This window comes from Pseudopodoces humilis, chromosome 8, assembly GCF_049639895.1.
Source record: "Pseudopodoces humilis isolate 2021_Gansu_Grassland_sample_001 chromosome 8, ASM4963989v1, whole genome shotgun sequence".
NCBI classification, from domain to species: domain Eukaryota; kingdom Metazoa; phylum Chordata; class Aves; order Passeriformes; family Paridae; genus Pseudopodoces; species Pseudopodoces humilis.
Genome location: NC_142207.1, coordinates 15,940,180 through 15,957,340, shown reverse-complemented (window position 1 = coordinate 15,957,340; position 17,161 = coordinate 15,940,180). Strand labels below are relative to the sequence as shown.

Genomic DNA, 17,161 nt, shown 5'->3' with positions numbered 1-17,161 from the left:
AGTTCCACTCATCTTGCCTCAATTGCTGCATCCTTCTTCCTGCTAGAGCTTTCTCCTCCTCAATAACGCACTCTTCAGTTATCAGGTCATCTCCCTCACCCCTTTCAACACAGCTGAGATTATGTGACTGTTCCCCTCCACCATAGGCACATCCCAGCCCTCCTTTCCTCCTCCTCAAGCACGATGCTGGCATTTCACAAAAGTTATTTCAGTTGCTTCCCACTCTTGGATTCAGCCATGTGCCATCTCCCACCCAGCATCCAAAGCTGTGCTAGATGGTAAGACCCAAAGAGAGACAGATGGGAGACTTCATATAGGCATCCTGGAGAAGGAAACTGGTCCACAGTAACCCCTCCAAAGAATCTTTTGCTTTTGCTCCTCTCTCAGGGCTCTGGTCTTTACCTCATTTCCATCCCTGCCTGTCAGCCCTGCTGGGTGCCAGCAAGAAACTGACGGGCTCCATAGAGAACAAACTGATCTATAGCATTGATCTAACTGGTTTCTCCTGCCCACCTCCTTGGAGTGCTCAGGCTGCCGTCACTGCTGGGGAGAGGCCATCCCCGCAGCTGCAGGCTGCAGACAGATTGAGGTCACCCAGCCCCCTCCAGCGAGCCACCCCTGCGAGTCCCTGCAGGGCACTCACAGTGCAGCACATCGCAGGTGCTCACCCCTTCAGGGCTCTGAGCCTGCACCCCGCCAGTGCAGGGAGCAATAACACGGCAAAGCATCCCCTACAAGATCACCAGGATGCACAGCCACAAGAGCAGCTCTGTTCTGGGAGGGAGCTGGGGAGGAGAAGCTGGCTCAGTCCCTCAGGTGTGTTCACCCCATTCCTGACCAGTCACACCGGTGTGGCAAGGACCCCTTGGTCTCTTCCACTGGCAGACTCCTTCACAGCCCACTTCCTTCATCAGCCAGGAGGTTTTCAAAAATACACAGTTCACGTTCATGATCAGTGTAAAACAAATCCCAGTCCAGCAAAAAGGCTCTCTCCACACCAGTTCCGCTCCTGGGTGTCAGAGAGGCCTGACTGCCAGCAGCAGGACCCCCACTCTGCAATGACCCTAAAAAAAGAAACACACTTTTTTGTTTTCTTCTTCAGAGCAAAGACCTCAGGCACTTTCACAAGAGAACTGAGAGAGAACTCCCAAAGAGAGCAGAAAGGGAGAGTGGGACAACTAAATTCAGGAGTACAAGCTGCAGATGCACAACATGAACTGGACTGTCAGGAACAAAATCAGTACAGCACTTTCAAACGAGGAGGTAGCAAACAACCCTGTCTCTCTCTTGTCTGCTGACTTACACAAAGTTTGGAAGCAGACAAGTAAGAAACAGTATGACGTGATCTTTCCTTATATCTGCCTGGTACTTAATCATTTACTACTGCTCTGTCAGCACTTGCAGCCATTTGGGCCAGAAGAGAAACATGGAGAAAACATTTAGACAAAAAGCTGAGTGGACAAGTGTCCTAAAAGATATCAAGCAGCTAGCAACACCTGTGCCCAGAGGCTGCTATGCACAAAAAGTGATGGGTCAGAGCTCATTTCCTTGTTCCTGTAGACAGCATGGGAGAAAATGGAACCTTGAAGAGGAACAGGGGTCCTGAATACACTAGTAAATTATTAGTAAGGAACAGGGTCCTAAATACACCTAAATAAATAGTATTTATTTACTAATTTATTTAGGTATTATAATTTACCTAGTAAATTATTAGTGAGGCTTAGATAATCACCTGTTATACCTGTCTTGAGCCACTTGATTGGTGTTATTCAGCTATTCCTCTCTAAAAAAAGTCTGGCCCAATATCCATAAAGAGTTAAGCAGGTGCTCTGGCAGGACCAGAGGTGGATCTGTAGTATTGGTTGTGGTACCCTCGGCACAGAAGCACTGCAGAGGTGAAATGTGCTCCCTGGAGGAGCACTGTGATGCCACATTGCCATCCCAGCCGAGGCCAGATTGTCACTTTTCCGTCCCTGAGGCTGTGGAGGTTCATCTAACGCATGCCTAGGCAGCTCACCCTCCCTCAGGCAGAGGCTGGGGCCTCCAGACCCACTGAGCTTTGGGAGGTGATGGCTCTGTGCCTCTGGAAGGCACCTGGGACATGTGAGAGAGTTTTATGGTCTTCCTGGCACTGGAAGAAAGATAACTTTTAATTTGTTCTCTGCTCTCCAGGGAGGAGGGTAGTTTTTCCAGCCTCTGTATCACCAACAGGCTGCAAGGACCATCCATTCTCCTGAACACAGACACATGTCCCAAGACTGTCAAAGTGACTTTCTTCAAGGAGCTCAGAGGTTTGAGACACAAACAGGATGATGCTCCACCCTCAGAGTTCCAGTAAGGAAGCTTTTGTTACCCCATTGCTCACTCCTGGATGCTTCCAGAAATTTGCCAGGAGAGTAATTTCAAAGATCCTCCCCCATCATCCTGTTCCAGGAAGAATATGGCAGGCTGATGTTCAGCACTCCTGAGCTGAATATGATAGCTGATTTTTCCTGAAGCAAGTAAGAACTCTCAGGGCAAACTGATCTCTCAGCAAAGTTGCCCCTAGAATATCCCTTTTTTAACAAGCTAATATATAAAATACAAAGCTGTAGGTGTTAATAGGCAAGTCTTTATTTTTGGGAAGGAAAATAATCAGCTTTCAGCCTAACAGGCACCTCACAGCCACGGATTTCCACTTTTTCGCCAGTGACACACTAAATTTGCCTCAGATTCAGCCCAAAGTGAGAGTAAAATGACCATGACTCTCTCCAAGGCCCTGCAATGCTCAGGAATAAAGCAAAATCTGGCTAGCAAACAAGCCAAGATGAGGCCCACCAGTGCTGCTCACCAGACTCAGCAAGGGAGAAATTATTCCTTTTCAAACTCAATTCCATCCATTAGTGCCATCCTGAGCACATAAGCCAAGCTCCCACCTGGCATCCAAGTTATATTTATCCATAAACCATTTGGCTGTTTCATCTGGATCATGGTTTCCAATCTTGTGTTTCATAAGCAAAGCTCCTCCTTTCCTCCCAGGAAGTCACATTTCTGATGGATTTATTGCTTGAGGTGTTTTTAAGGAAGTGAAAACAAATGACAAAAGCTTTGAAGCATGACTGGACTTCTTACCTCAGAGCTGCACAGGCTGAGGGGATGCTGGGCCACAGAAAACATGAGGACACGAGATTTGGGGGTCCTAAAAAACAGAGGGATCAACTTCCCCAGCCAACCCAAAGTGAAGCCATTTATCAGAGTTTTCACCAGGGGTAGGACTGCCAGTCCCTCCTACAGGTATGAAGCAATGAATGTGGCAGGTGCGGGATGGAGCTGACAGGACAGCTCTTGTGGGTGGCACTGAATAAAGAAAGGCCTTCAATGATCACCATATGGTTTTATGCATAAGCCGTAAAGCACATGCTCCTCCAGCCTTTCTTGTTTCATGGAAGAAAAAAATGCAAACCCAGCTTTTTTTTTTCTTTTACACACCTGTAAGCCACCCAGCATTATCCTGAGCATGTTTTCCAGCATACAGAACACAGGCTGGGGGTGGGTGCACCCACACAGACAGCTCTAAAGTGGGATTTCCAGTGTCCTTTCTGAGGTGCCAGATGGGTTTGAAAGATTGTACAAGGCCACAGCAGCATGTCAGGAGAGACAGAACTGGGAAAGTCACAGAGGTACTCACCATTTTTTGTCCCTCTGGAGGCTACTGCATTACTTGTGATCCCTTAAAATGTGTTAGTGATATCCAGCACTCCCAAAACAAGTCAATAAGGGGTTTGAGAGACTACAGATAAAAAAATCTGTGTTTGCTAGGGGAATTTCTATCTCTGAGAAACAAGTCAGGCTTTTTATAAAAGAATGATGATTTTAAATCTAGGCCTTTCAAGGCAAGACTGAAAAGTCCTACCACTGACTCCACAAACCAGAGTCCTAAATCCCCTTTCCCCCTGTGCCCTCCTTTGTTTGCCAGGTAAGAGGCTGAAGAAAACCTGTCCATTTTTCTGTAACAAAGCAGCCACCTGCAGGGCCCATTCACCAGAACAGCTGAGCAGGTCTAATTGCTCACTGCTGGAGGGCACAGTCCTGCCCATTTCCCCATCCTCCTCTCAGCCCAGGCACCAGTCTGACTCACCAATGAAGGCTGTGGATAGTTTTCCCAGGGTCAGCCACGCGAGCTGACTCACTGAGGACTTGGATGATCCCCAGAGGTCCCTTCTACCAATATTATTCCATGACTACTGCAGTAGATGCACCAGGGAACCACAAGGAGCACAGGGCTGGAAATCAGGCGGGAAAGAAGCTTATTCTTATCACTGTTGGAGAGCTCTGCTCTCAGGGGAGCTTGTCTGCCTTGCTGAGCTGTCCTGTGCATCTCTGCTGCCTTCACACACTGACTGGAGCCAACCCTGGCCCAAAGGGCTGACAGCAAAAGCTGCTGAATTGGCTGGTGGCGAGCACAAGCACCCTTAGAGAGACACAGCTTGCACATCTTGGCAGGAAGGGCTGCTTGGTTGGTGGAGCTGCCTCCTTCCAGGAGCATTTAGCCAATATAATGGTTTTGCTAAGCTGTTAATACAACTCCTTCAAAGATGGCACAAGGGAAACCAAGAAAAGTGAGATAGGCAGAGAAATGAAGAGATGAAGAACAATCTTCTCTTTTTAACATTTGTTAGATCCTTGGCACAGTTTGTAACAGAGCCAGGTCACTTTTCAGAGAATTGCAGCATTCCCATTGATAAATTTCCATTGATAAATCTCAACGTGATGGTCATGCAAAACCAAGAAGTCCATCTTACAGCTCAGCATAGGCTACAACCTCACGCAGACTTCACTTACCATGCCATAATCTGAGGTGAAGAGAACATTTCCATTGCCACACAAGCCAACAGTGCATGGCTGCAGCTGGTCCTGCTCCCGCAGCCATACCCTGGCACCCTGCAAAAACCAGAAGACATCCCATTAGAAAGAACTGGAGCCCATGAGATCTGCACACAGGGTGCAAGCACCCAAGGAAAGCTGAGGGAAGCTGCAGTATTCAGAGGCTACTTCCAAGCTACAGCTGCTTAAAATATTTAAGTAGGTCTTAGTTACATTTTCAGAGAAACTGGTTTTGTTTTTTCTTAATGTAACATGAGCGGAAGAAAAAGAAGTTTTAATGAGCTGCATGCAGAAACTAAAGGAAACACCAATTTTTGTAGGAAGTGTCATGGAAAGATACCAACACATAGAATAGTTGGTTTGACTGTCTAAATATTTGAAAACTTGGAATGGCCGGTCATTAAAAGTCATGCTATAATAATAATAATAGAAAATATAAATAAAGTATGTTTACAATGTCATACACCCACACATCATTGTAAGTCAAAATGCTTCCAGAAATCTCCAGCAAACAGATTTCACAGAGGTTTGTTTGCAAACTCTGGCAAGAGTTTCCTTTGGTAAATGACATGACCTGAGTGCTTGTCTGATGTATATATACAGTGATGTATACATGAGGGTCCTGATGTATGTCTGCACTGGTGTTTAGATGTGATTATATATATGATGTTTGGCATACATTACAACATCTTTGACTACTCTGTGTCCCTCAAGACAAACCTGAGCACAAACCCAGATTTCTGGTAACACACGTGCAGGGATCTGCAGGACAGGTAGATCTCGTAGCTTGCCTACCAAAATAGGAGGGAAAACAGGTTTGCTGGATTGGCCTCTTCTGGCCTGTCTGCCTGTTGGACCTGGTACAAGGGAAAGAGCAGGAGCATGAAGGCAGATCAGGGCGAGCATCACCTGCAATTAGAGCTAGGCATGAAGCCACACCTCATTTCAGTTATTGCAAACTAAGCACTTCCATGTCTTCCCATAGAAATCACATAAACTCTGCTTAGATAAACATTGAGAAAAATCCAAAGTGCTCAACATTAGGGCCATCCTGCCTTTCATCGATTGATAGACTGACTTTCCTCCTAATTTTTTGTGTGCCCCTAAATTATTGATCATGTGCTTTAAGCCCTTCCTACCCTCTTAATCCCATCAGCACCATTAGCTCTTTGCTTGTAGGCTTAATATGTCTGAAGAAATTGAATAGTGCTTCTATATTACATTATACAAAATGTGAAACACTAATTCTATTTTTAATGATTTGTTTTTAGTTTAGGTGGGTTTCTTTAAACAAGTTAAATCACTCTAAACACTTTAGTACCCTGGACTTTCCTTACTGTAGGAGATACATCTATAGGCCTATCTCCAGTCCTCCCAATAAAAGAACTGGGTTTAATGACATTAAAAAGGTGTACATAATTCTAGCTTTACTGATATACTCTGGTCTAGAGTTAGCACATCAAGCAGATTAATCTTCCCTCACCAAGTCAATGAAAAGCACCATTGCATCTGATCAGCACCTAAACCCATGGATGGTCTGCAAAGATCATCCTTATGGCCAGTGAACAACAGTGATAGAAAACAAATAGAATCTTATATTACAGATTTGAGATCCCAGAGAACTGGTGTGAACAACATATCACACACAGATTTTGAGGAACTATACAGAGGATTTGTTACATCCTCTTAGGTTTTTCCAAAACTCTGGATGCTTGAAATAAAGTGTCCTGAGGCATCTGGGCAAGACATTGCTGTTGAGAAATCATCGGTTTCCCAAATCATGTTCTGACTATTGTGCATAAACATATGAACAGCAACATGTGTTTAAAGATTTTTTGCTACTTTCACCGGACTCCTACTGCTACCATGGAAGAAAGCAAAGAGTCAAAAACCAGGAAGGTTGTGTCTCCAAACAGTGGGATAAAAGAAAGCCTTTTATAAGACACTAAGTGTAAACATCCCAAACAGTGCGCTTCAATGCCTTCAGACACAAGTAACCCAGGATGGCAGAGATGAGAGCCTGAGGGAGGTGCAGTTTAATCAGAAGACAAGTCTGCACTCCACCATTCACACTGTGCCCCAACACCACAGCATGCACACTCTGCATATGGCAGCAGGCCACTATCACAGCACCCTACACTGTCCCTGAAGACCAGGGGGGTCCAGGTTACACAGACTTCCCACCCCCTGGGCTCAGAAATTAACTTAGAGCTACAGGAAGCTGATAATTTGACACAGAAGAGAATCCACGGGCATGAGTACTGTTATTTAACAGATGCCACTTAGAAGGGAAAAGAGGGGAGATAGGCAATGGGATCACTCAGCTATCTTCAACACACAGAAATTATCTAAAAGTCCAGACTGATTCAGACCCCTTTCTCAGCAGAAGTCCACAAATACTCCTCCAAGGAGACATAGTTCTTTTGCACAACACCACAGAAACTTATGATAGGTCCTTCTGTGTGCTTCTAAGGAATAGAAGGCAACATGCTGAAACTCCCAGGCACTGTGGTATTTCAGCTGCCCAGAATGACTTCCTTCAGTTTACTCTGATGTTGTGGCTGTTTGTACAACAGCAATTACGTCTGCACAGCAGAATAACTGCACCCAGTTATGCTGTTTCCAAAAGGAGTATTTTGCTGAGACAGCCAGAAAAGGAACCACAGAGCAAATAATTATTGTAACTTCTGCCCAGCATATAGCCCCATTTCCTGAAATACAGAGTTTGTTTTAGTGCATCTCCTTCCACCAGCCCTTTCTTCTAAACATGAAATTCCCCAAGGAGCCTTGACTAAATACAGGAGCAGATGGTGACACCAAAGAGACTGCCCTCACTTTACTCCCCTCATGCCACACATCTCATTGATCAGTTTAAAGGATTAAATTGAGCAGAAAACTTCCCAAAACTGCCAGGCAGCAAGGCTGAACTTCCATAGGAGAAGCAAGGTCAGTAGGACCAAGCACTGCCCAGCAGCGATGTGCCAGCTCCCACAGGCACCACAGATGATGGGAAAACCCTGCTCTTCTAGGACTAGAGTAAAAACCCTTCAACTTTCATCCACCCTCACCCACAGACAAAACAGTTTAACAAAATGGAGCAAAAAGCAATCACCAATTTGAAGAGAACACCTTAAAAGAAAGAGGAGGAACAGCAGTGATGATTTTCTGTAACCACTTTCTATCAAGTAAAGGTGGCTGAATACTGATCATACACTTAACTCAAGCTCCTTATATAATGGGCTCATTATTCTTTTACTAGGAGTTTACTAGGTTGGTCTATTGCTTTGGTTTTAAAGGGAACAACAGCAGGAACAGAAGGGAAGAATAAAATAGTAATGTATCCATCATTCCTATATCAAGGGCAGGTCACTCAGATGTTAAACAAACTCTGAGACCAACATCCTCATTCCTATGGCCTCAGTAACAATCTGTCCATGAACTTGCCTTGCCACAAAGTGCACAGCAAAGCACAATCCTGAAAAGTGATCCTGTACCATGGGGTCATAATTTAGAAAATAAAGTTGCTTGCATACAGAGAGCAGTTTCATCAGTACTGGCCCACAGTCACACCAGCACGCCTTCCACTATGGACAGTAAACTCTAAGATGTGACTTCTCAGTTCAAACAACATATGGCACTTTGGGATCCTAGACTCAGAAATGAATAACATTTCCTGCTATTCAAGATATCAAAAAATCAGTTGAAGCCACAGATTCCTTTGGCCTTCTATGCTTTTTTTTAAAAAAAAAAAGGTGACTGAAACCGCAAGTTCTCCCTTGCATTCACACGCCTGTATCTCATCTCAGGAGACGCAGTATGGTGTGTCAGCAGGGGAAGAATGAGGGAGATCTCGTGTGCTGTACCCAGGGCATGGGCAGAGAGGCAGGCAGGCAGCACAGCCCTTCCTGCAGCAGCCAGGCATCCACGCATTGGAGCGTGTAGCCAGCAGCTACAGCCTCCTCATCAGTTATCCGGCTGTAGAGGGCAGTGAGGTAAGCTCCAGAGGGAAGACACAAAACTCTGCACCTGTTATCATTCTTCAGAAACAAGTCTTCATATTCTGTTCTCCTTACTCGCGTGTTCTGGACTACCCTTGAATCGCCATGTTTTCCCCGGATGTCCTCTGGATTGTCTTCTGGATTGCTTCTTCCCAGGCACAAGCAAGAATGAGCTGCCTCAGCTGAACTTCAGGACACAGCAGTGCTGCCTCTGAGTGCAATCAGACATCCCAATCCTCCTTGTGCACAAACCTACACAACTGCCAGGAGTAATGTGCTCAGGAGGGGCTAAACCACGATGGCTGCATCAATTTTCCAGGGGTTATTCAGAGAGGAAAAGTGTTTTTGGTTGGAAGACAACTTTCAGTGTGTGAAAGGAGCACACAGTTTGTACTTTTTCTAGTACAGGATGTTTTTAATGTTTTCTTTGTGATTGAACTTGGCTGTCTCAGCCTCCAGATCTACCTACAAGCACAATACACAATACTAATACAATACAAGAGGCTCTTGCAGTGCCTTCCTTGATTTAGGCAGTAATACCAAATCAGCCATCCTGCAAGGGGCAGGGATGTCTCAAAAATATACACCCCTGCACTGAGAGTCTGGGACAAAAAACTGTGTGGGTGCTACAGGTTTTCAACTACAAGTACTGGATACGTAACTTACCTTCGTCCTCCCAGCACACTGGGGCTGTTCAGTGGGCACTGGGCATCCAAGCCTTGTGTTTCTCCTGACGATGGATCTACATGCTCCTAGGCTTAGAAAAGGCTCCCCTAGCAGCATAGCGCTGAGCCAGCTCTTTTCCCAGCCTCTGTGGGCTTTGTGGTTGTAAACCACGAGGCAGAGACAGGCCTAGAAAGGCCCTTGCAATTCAGACAAAGCTGGAATCAGGTTTCAATAAATGCACTTTTCAAGAGATTGATCTGGATGATCATGAATAAGTGATAGGACAAATGTAAAGAGCCTTAGCTAATGGATGTAAGATTGGTGGGGAGGGGGAGTCCCTGGCAGCCTAGACCCATATGGTAAGGAATGCAACTTTGCTGTTTTTCTGATGGCAGGCTGAAATGAAGCCATGGGTTGTATCTGATCAGCAAAACCAGGACCAGTTGCTGGAAGGGAGGGGCAGCCCAGGAGGTCACAGGTAAGAGACAGAAGCAACAGCTCAGCTGGCAGCAGCCAACATGGGGTAGCTGGGAAGAGGGACAATACCTGCAACAGCACGGTAGGGATAAGAGAAACAAAAGTCTGCTTCTTGTAAGGCATGAGGAAGACACACTGCAGAGCAAAAGGGACTGGATTGTACCTGCCTGGTCCCACGGTTCCCACACAGCAGCTCACTGAGCTCAGGCAACCCCTGCAAGCCAGCACAGCTCAGAGCTGGGCACAGACTATAGCCACGGGTCCTGCTGCTCCACAGATGCAGCCTTGGCTGAGCCCATGACTCATTCTAGTTCTGCCAATTAGCAGCCCCATTCCTCACTAATTAAGGAGCAGAGCCCTCAGTCTGCCAGCAGCTTTGCAGAATAGCAGTATCAGGAAAAGGTTTGTGCATTTTAAATAATCTAAGAGCAGTTTGTCACTTCTGGTCACTGATGTATGTGCACCGCCTCCCACTCCCCTTTCGCCTCCCCCTCCCATCTGTTCTGTTCCTGTCTCCTCCCCCAGTTTGGCTGCTGCATAGCTTCTCACTCTCCAGAACATTTCCAACTTCAAATATCTCCCAGGAAATGCCTGGTCCGTGGAGGTAATTCTTAATCTTCTCAAAGAAGCAACCACACACCACAGGAGCCACACGAACTGCTTGTCGTGGGAATGGAGGGAATGAGCCCCCTTTTTCACATACTTTAGAGCTGCCCTTTGCCATGAGCAAAAGGTGGACAGAAAATGGGCAGGTGTGAATCCTTATGGACTTCATTGTACACTCTCTCCAAGCTCAGTTTAAGATTAATTGCCCTGCAATTCCACCATGGGCAGTGGAGTCACTCTCCTTCTCAGGAGAAGTAACAGTCCTACAGAGTTTGCAGACACCTGAGAAATTCTCACCAGTCTTGAAAATGAATACTGAATTTCATTATGTTCATAAAAGCGAGCACCACTTCCATGCCTTCATTACAAGCTCTTCCCTGCCTAAAACTTTAATTAGGAACTGAATTAAAATGAGTTGTTCCCTAAGCACATTAGTCACATGGGTATCTACAGATGTGTATTCCCTGTCACATCACAGCAGCACTGGCTTTCCTACATCTCTTCTGTAGCCCTGAAAGAAAGAAAGGAGGTAACATGGGATGTGCTAAAACCCAGCCTGGCCCAAGCAAAACTTTCCCTGACCAGCTTGCAGCTCCAAATTGAGCAAGTAAAAGGTATTCCTGCCTGCTCTCAATCTGGGCAGTGCTTCTCAAAGAAGCTTCTCCTTCTTGCCACCAAATATACAGGGAGGCAGCTTCCTTGCAGTTCCCTCCCTCTCTCAAATTCAGCCAATGGCTTCAATGGTGAGGCTGGGTTGATGGACTTCTGTGGAAGTCTTCGTGGTCCACAGAACAGAGCTCAGGGCCTCAGGAAGCCACAAGGATACAGCAGCCTGTCACTGAGCGGCCACAGTGCCACATGGTTTGTAAAAAATCTTAGACAAGAGCCCTGAAACTGTATTTCTTCTGCAATGTTTATTATGCATAATTTGGGATTATGTCCAATACCTTTCTGCATCTTGCCACATCCTTGACTTCAATAATTCCTTGCCTTGTGGAGTTCTAGCCTCTACTCACACATTATACAGAAACATACACTTTTAAACTAGTCTCATCACTGTGAAGCAGAAAATCCCTTTTTCTTGCAGTCAGAGGTAGAGGCACAGAGGAATTCAATTCACCTTCTCTGTCTCATCCATTATTTTCTGCTCTTTTGCCATGTCTCCTCCTATTTGTCATTTCACTAATAAAGTAATCTCAGGTTTTTTAAACTCTTCATGTGAGATATTTTCCTGGTGTTTGCTCGTCCTCAGTGTCCTTCCTTCAAACACCATACAGAAAGCAAGTGGTGCCTCTGAGCTGGGATGCACTGTCAGTCAATCAGAAAAAAGAGTGGAAGTAGGGAAAAATGGGGAAAACAACCCTTGTAAGAAAGAAGCAGGGAGACAGGAAAGAGAGAAAAGTCTATGTTTTACTCTTTTCTGAAACCACAGGGTACAAAGACGTGTGCTAGTAGCAGCATCCAACTACTGGATGTGGATGGCAGCACTGTGAGTTATAGAATCACAGAATATGCTGATTTGGAGGGGACCCACAAAGATTATCAAGTCCAGCTCCTGGACCTGTACAGGACCATCCCCAAGAGTCACACCATGTGCTCATGGGTATTGTCCAAACACTTCCTGAACTCGGCAGGCTTGGTGGTGTGATGATGGAGACACACAGAAATTTTAACAAACATCCCTGGAAAGCACCATCTTGCATCATATTGAGATGATGAAATGCTTTCAGTAAATGGAAAGGACATAAAACATTTTAAAAATCAACAGGTCCAAGAGTTCCCAGAGATCTTTCCAATAAAGTTTCTCAACAGCTGATACTAATTTTTTTTATAAGTCTGGTAATGCTGAGGAAATTCCAAGAGATTGAAAGAGTCAGAGTCTAAATGGGAGTGAAAGCAAGATTATCCCTAGTAACTATGAGTTGCTTAGTCTGACAACCCCAGGGAAAATACAGAAGTTTTGCTGTCATCTTTGTTTCATCTTAAGGATACTCTGGCTTTAACTGTTGTCCAGTGCCAGTTAACATGTAGAAAAAAGCCTAGTAAAAAAGGCTTCCTCTTCCATAGCATCCAAGCATATGAGATAAATAGGACTGTGACTTACTCTCACGGCGTTGCCCACATAGAACACAGTATTTCAGTAAAAGTCAGCTCTTAAGGACCAAACAGCAGCAAAGGGATGTCAAAACTGTTGTTATGAATGGGGAAAATCACAACTAACTGAGGGAGTTTCCAACAAATGTCTGCAGTGACAGGGTCAGTACTACTTTGTATTCTCATCAAGGATCTAAAACCTAAAGTAGTACTGACAGTACTAGCAGATGCCAACATCTGGTAGATAAGTAAGTACCCGCAAGGATGTGACCGTCAGAGCAGTGTGGATTCCACAGCCCCCTGTCAGAACAAAACAGGATTAAAGCACAGCCAGACAGAAAGGTCATCATCAGGAGAGAAGGAATGCAAGGAGTACTTCAAACAGGGGAATGTCTTCTGGAAAGTCACAGACCCAAAGGGGATTGAGAATTGCTGAGCAGAAACTCCCAGGACATTTGGTTGCAACAAGAGCTGATGCATGTCTGAGATGTATGAACAGGAGTAAGGAAGTTTACTGCTTACTTATGCTTTGAGGTGTGAGAAAGAAGCCTTCCAGAGACAACATAAAAGGCTTAGTCATTTTTGCTATTCAGAAAGATCCCTTGTAGTGCAAAAGTATTTGTGAAGATGTTAATGTCATTATGTAGATTTGCCAGAGCTAGGGCTGACCTATCTAGCCCAGACAGTGATAGTGGGGAGATGAGAGCAGCCTGTGGCCCAGCATGGGCTGCAAATCTCATTTCTGTCCCTGCATCCTCAACTCACTCAATCCTGCTGAGAGGACACAGCAGTCAGTAGCACTGAGACCCCTCTCTGCTACCTGCTGGCTCACCTTTGCCAGCAACCCAGAGACAACCTGGTGCCAGAAAATAATTTTTTGCAGACAGAGAAGTTATTTGGGACAAAGCGACTCTCATGAAGCAGAAGAAAAGTAGGACCTGAAAACGGATGGATCTGCCAGACACTTTAGAAATGAGGCAGGATTTATTTTAAAACAAGGTTGTGTAACCACTTGAAGAAACTGCAAAAAGCAGGGGATCCTCCAGAAATAAGAAGCCCTTCTAGAAAATGTGGTTCAGCCAAATCTTCATCATTGGCTCAAGATGCAAATAACAGGAATAAACCACACTAATACATCCCCCTCATCCCAACCCTAATTTCTACCTTCTCATCAAACACACTGATAACTGGATCTGTGAGAGGTTGCACCACCAGTTCCAATGCTGTGATAATTACTGCACTTGTATGACAGGACCTCTGAGTCCCCTGGGCACTGTGCCAAGTGATGCATAACAGGCCCTCCATAGGTGTTTTTCCTGAGACTTGGCTCTACAGCACTGCTGAACTGTGAGTGATCTTAGATGGAAATGAGGAGGCAGAACTGCAGAGTTTAGGGTAACTGAAAGATAACCAGGAAATCCAGACTCTCACAAGTTTCAGTCTTAATAATCACATTTAGGTAGTTGGCATATTCTCCTTAAAGCAAAACGGGAAAAAGAAATTGCAAAACATTTGTGATCATGATGTTAAATGTAAGTGTGGCAAGAAGTGAAACCAGAGCAGAACAAGGTGGTTTCGGAGGCCACAGTGGAGCAGCTGCAGGCTGGCCCAGGGCAACCTGGCTTCCCTTCATGCGGGGGCTCTCATTGAGAGCCCGTGCCAGCCCACCCTGTTGCTGTTGATGGGATCTGACAAGGTCGCAGCTCACGCAGCCTGGCTCCAGATGAATGCCCTAAGGAGGGAGCTAGCAGGGCTCCCTCTCTTCCGCCAGACACTTCTTCATGTCACCTTTGGCACAAGAGCTTTCTTCTTTGCAATTGCTGCTCCAAAACAGGGCAGTCGAACCCTTTTGTCCTGTATCTGCCTCTTTATCACTCTGAATGGCTTAGTGGAGACACAGCTTGGATGGAGGATTCCACGTGTAGGAGTGGAATGCATGCTACACTAACTGCATGGATATATCTTCAAGAACAGTGGTACTTCTCTTGAGATGCATTACACAGGCTAATTGAACAGAGAGAGGTTGCTCTGTTTGGTATTGACACAGAGAGCATTACATACACAAGATGGATGTAACAGTCAGCATTTCTCTGTCTCTTCTTAATCCCTACAGGTCCTCTTTCTGAGAGATCACAATACTCTCTCAGTAGATTGAGAGGAGGTTATCAGGGGAATCTGGCAAAGCACATGTCCCTGAGAGAGGTGTAGAGAGGCTTGGCCAGAAACCTCCTTCAAAGAGCAGCCTCACTGCTAAAGAAGACGATGTTCTACTACCTTTTCTTTCCAAGCTGGCATTTTCCTAAGACAATGGTTGTTAACACATGGGCATTCAGCTTACTGTTATCTGTAAAGACAGCACATCATTCATGGTCAGCATCATCCACATCAGCTGAACCATTTCCCTCATCTCAGACAAGAGTCTCTGGATAGATTCTCCTGGACATCTGGCCATGTTCCTCTATCACAGGAACTCCTCCCAACTGCAGGGAGCATGGGAAGGGCAAACCAAGCTATTGAGAAACCTAATCCAGCCATGTACAAACCCTTCCCACCCAGCATAACCTGGGCTCCCTGGGGACACGGGTCTCTGGATGATTCATCCAAGCAGCTTCAACAGAGAACTTCAAATCTGGTGAGAATTGTACATGCAACCAAAAACCAGACCAGTCCTGTACCTGCTGCACCCATGAACCAGGCAGGCTTCACACTGCAAAAGTGCATTCACAGTCAAGAATTTTCAGTTGTTCTCCTTAGCCATGTTCCCTGCCTGCAAATGTTCACACACGTGACTTTACGCTGGGACCAAGAAGCCATTAGATGCCCAAAGCAGAGCAAATTCAGTGAGTGTCTTGTGGCCAGTAAAGGGCCGCACTGTAGACTCCCTGACGGCTTTGTGAAGTAGTCAGGCACTTTCCGCTTGCATCAAGTAGTCAGCAGTCAGAGCAAAGCTGCCATAGCAAAAGAAACTTGGCAGAGGTACTTTCTCCCCACCTCAATTTGGGGCCAAGAAAGCAGCTCAGGTGCATGCCTGGTAGCAATTACAGCAGCCTTAGTACTCCTTCACAACCTTGACTCTGAGGCTCCTTCATGGTCTGCATGTATCCCTGGGAGAGACAGATTCTCTCCCTGTCTCCAAGACAGATATCCCAGGCCACAAAGAAGAGAAGGGCTGTGGCCAGGGAAAGATGGGAAATAATAAAAGACCATGACAGCTGTAGAGAGGACAATTCCAATCACCACAGCCATGCAGGACATGAACACAGAATTACCCCGCCTTTCTCTCCCCATGTCAGAAAGCTTAAGAACTTCAGGGGATTTATTTTACAACACAGATGAAAAGCTTTGGATTTCACCACAAGAGCAAAGAGGAAAACTGTTTAACACTTAAAATGCCAGCATTTCTAGGCCAGTGACACTTGAAAAGGAGAACAGCATCTGTAATTTCACTGGATGCTGCTCCTCAGTGCAGACGGACTATGGGACCATGCTAACTGGTCGCTCCAAGTGGAGTGCAGGACAGGATGGGAGAAGTGTCTCCTTTAACCCTGTCCATGACATTCCTGCTCCTTATGGGGGAATTGGAGAGCGAGTCACATCCTCTGTGTCAACCCCACATCCTGCCCACACTCCAGACACACAGGGAAACTGTCATCTGTCACCATGGCACAGCCCTGGCCTCCAGGGCCCCTCCTCCCTGCCTGGGCACAGGACTCCCTGCAGCAGCCAAGCAAGGAGATGGCAGAGCACACACACACACGGCTCCTCCATTCACACCCGGCTGGAGCAAAGTCATCATCTGTCACATCTCTGAGCCACACTGCACAGCAGACCTCCGATGGCAGAGGCACACACACATCTCTGTGCTGTACCACTCGCTGAGGATGAAGGTTTTCTAATCTGGCCCACCTGGGACACTGCAGAAGAGCAGCAGCAGCACACATGCTAGCAGCTCGCTGTCCCTGGGGTCTGCAAGCAGAGGAGGGTACAGCACATGGGAAACCCTTCCACAGCTTCAAGCTGGCACAACTGGTCAGAACTATTCCTCCCTTGGCAGAAACAGGATGACAAGTAGGTTGAACCCTTCACAAAACTATTTTGGTCTCCAGCATGGCAAAGGGGGAACTAGGGGAGCTGTGAAGATCCATGGCACCCCCACCTAACCCCAGATACTGATCACATAGCTGAGTGTGATAATCTAAATGCCGCAAGCACAGCATGGGAGCCTGCTAAGGCAAGACCAACTGGGGCTTAAGCTATTCACTGTCAGACATGACACGCATCCCCTGGGACAAGCTCATCTGCTGCTGCAGAAAGAAGTGAAGCAACTCCCTTCTACTCAGGCTTTCCCTCCCACCAAGAACCCCCCATGGAGAAGGAGGAAGAGTGGCCTGGGTGCAGCAAATGCCAAACATTCCGGCTCTGGGGAAGCCACATTCCCTCTCTCCCACCCCCACTGC

The 17,161-nt window shown here is 46.2% G+C and overlaps 1 protein-coding gene across 1 annotated transcript in view; it reads right to left on the bottom strand.

Annotated features, from left to right (window-relative positions):
* LOC148183845 (unconventional myosin-X-like) overlaps positions 1–17,161 on the bottom strand; it is a 28,292-nt gene that overhangs the window by 9,294 nt on the left and 1,837 nt on the right. Inside the window, exon 2 of the mRNA XM_088058636.1 lies at positions 4,822–4,920. Coding sequence (XP_087914762.1) covers positions 4,822–4,920 — 99 coding nt within the window. The remainder of the gene's footprint in view (positions 1–4,821; positions 4,921–17,161) is intronic.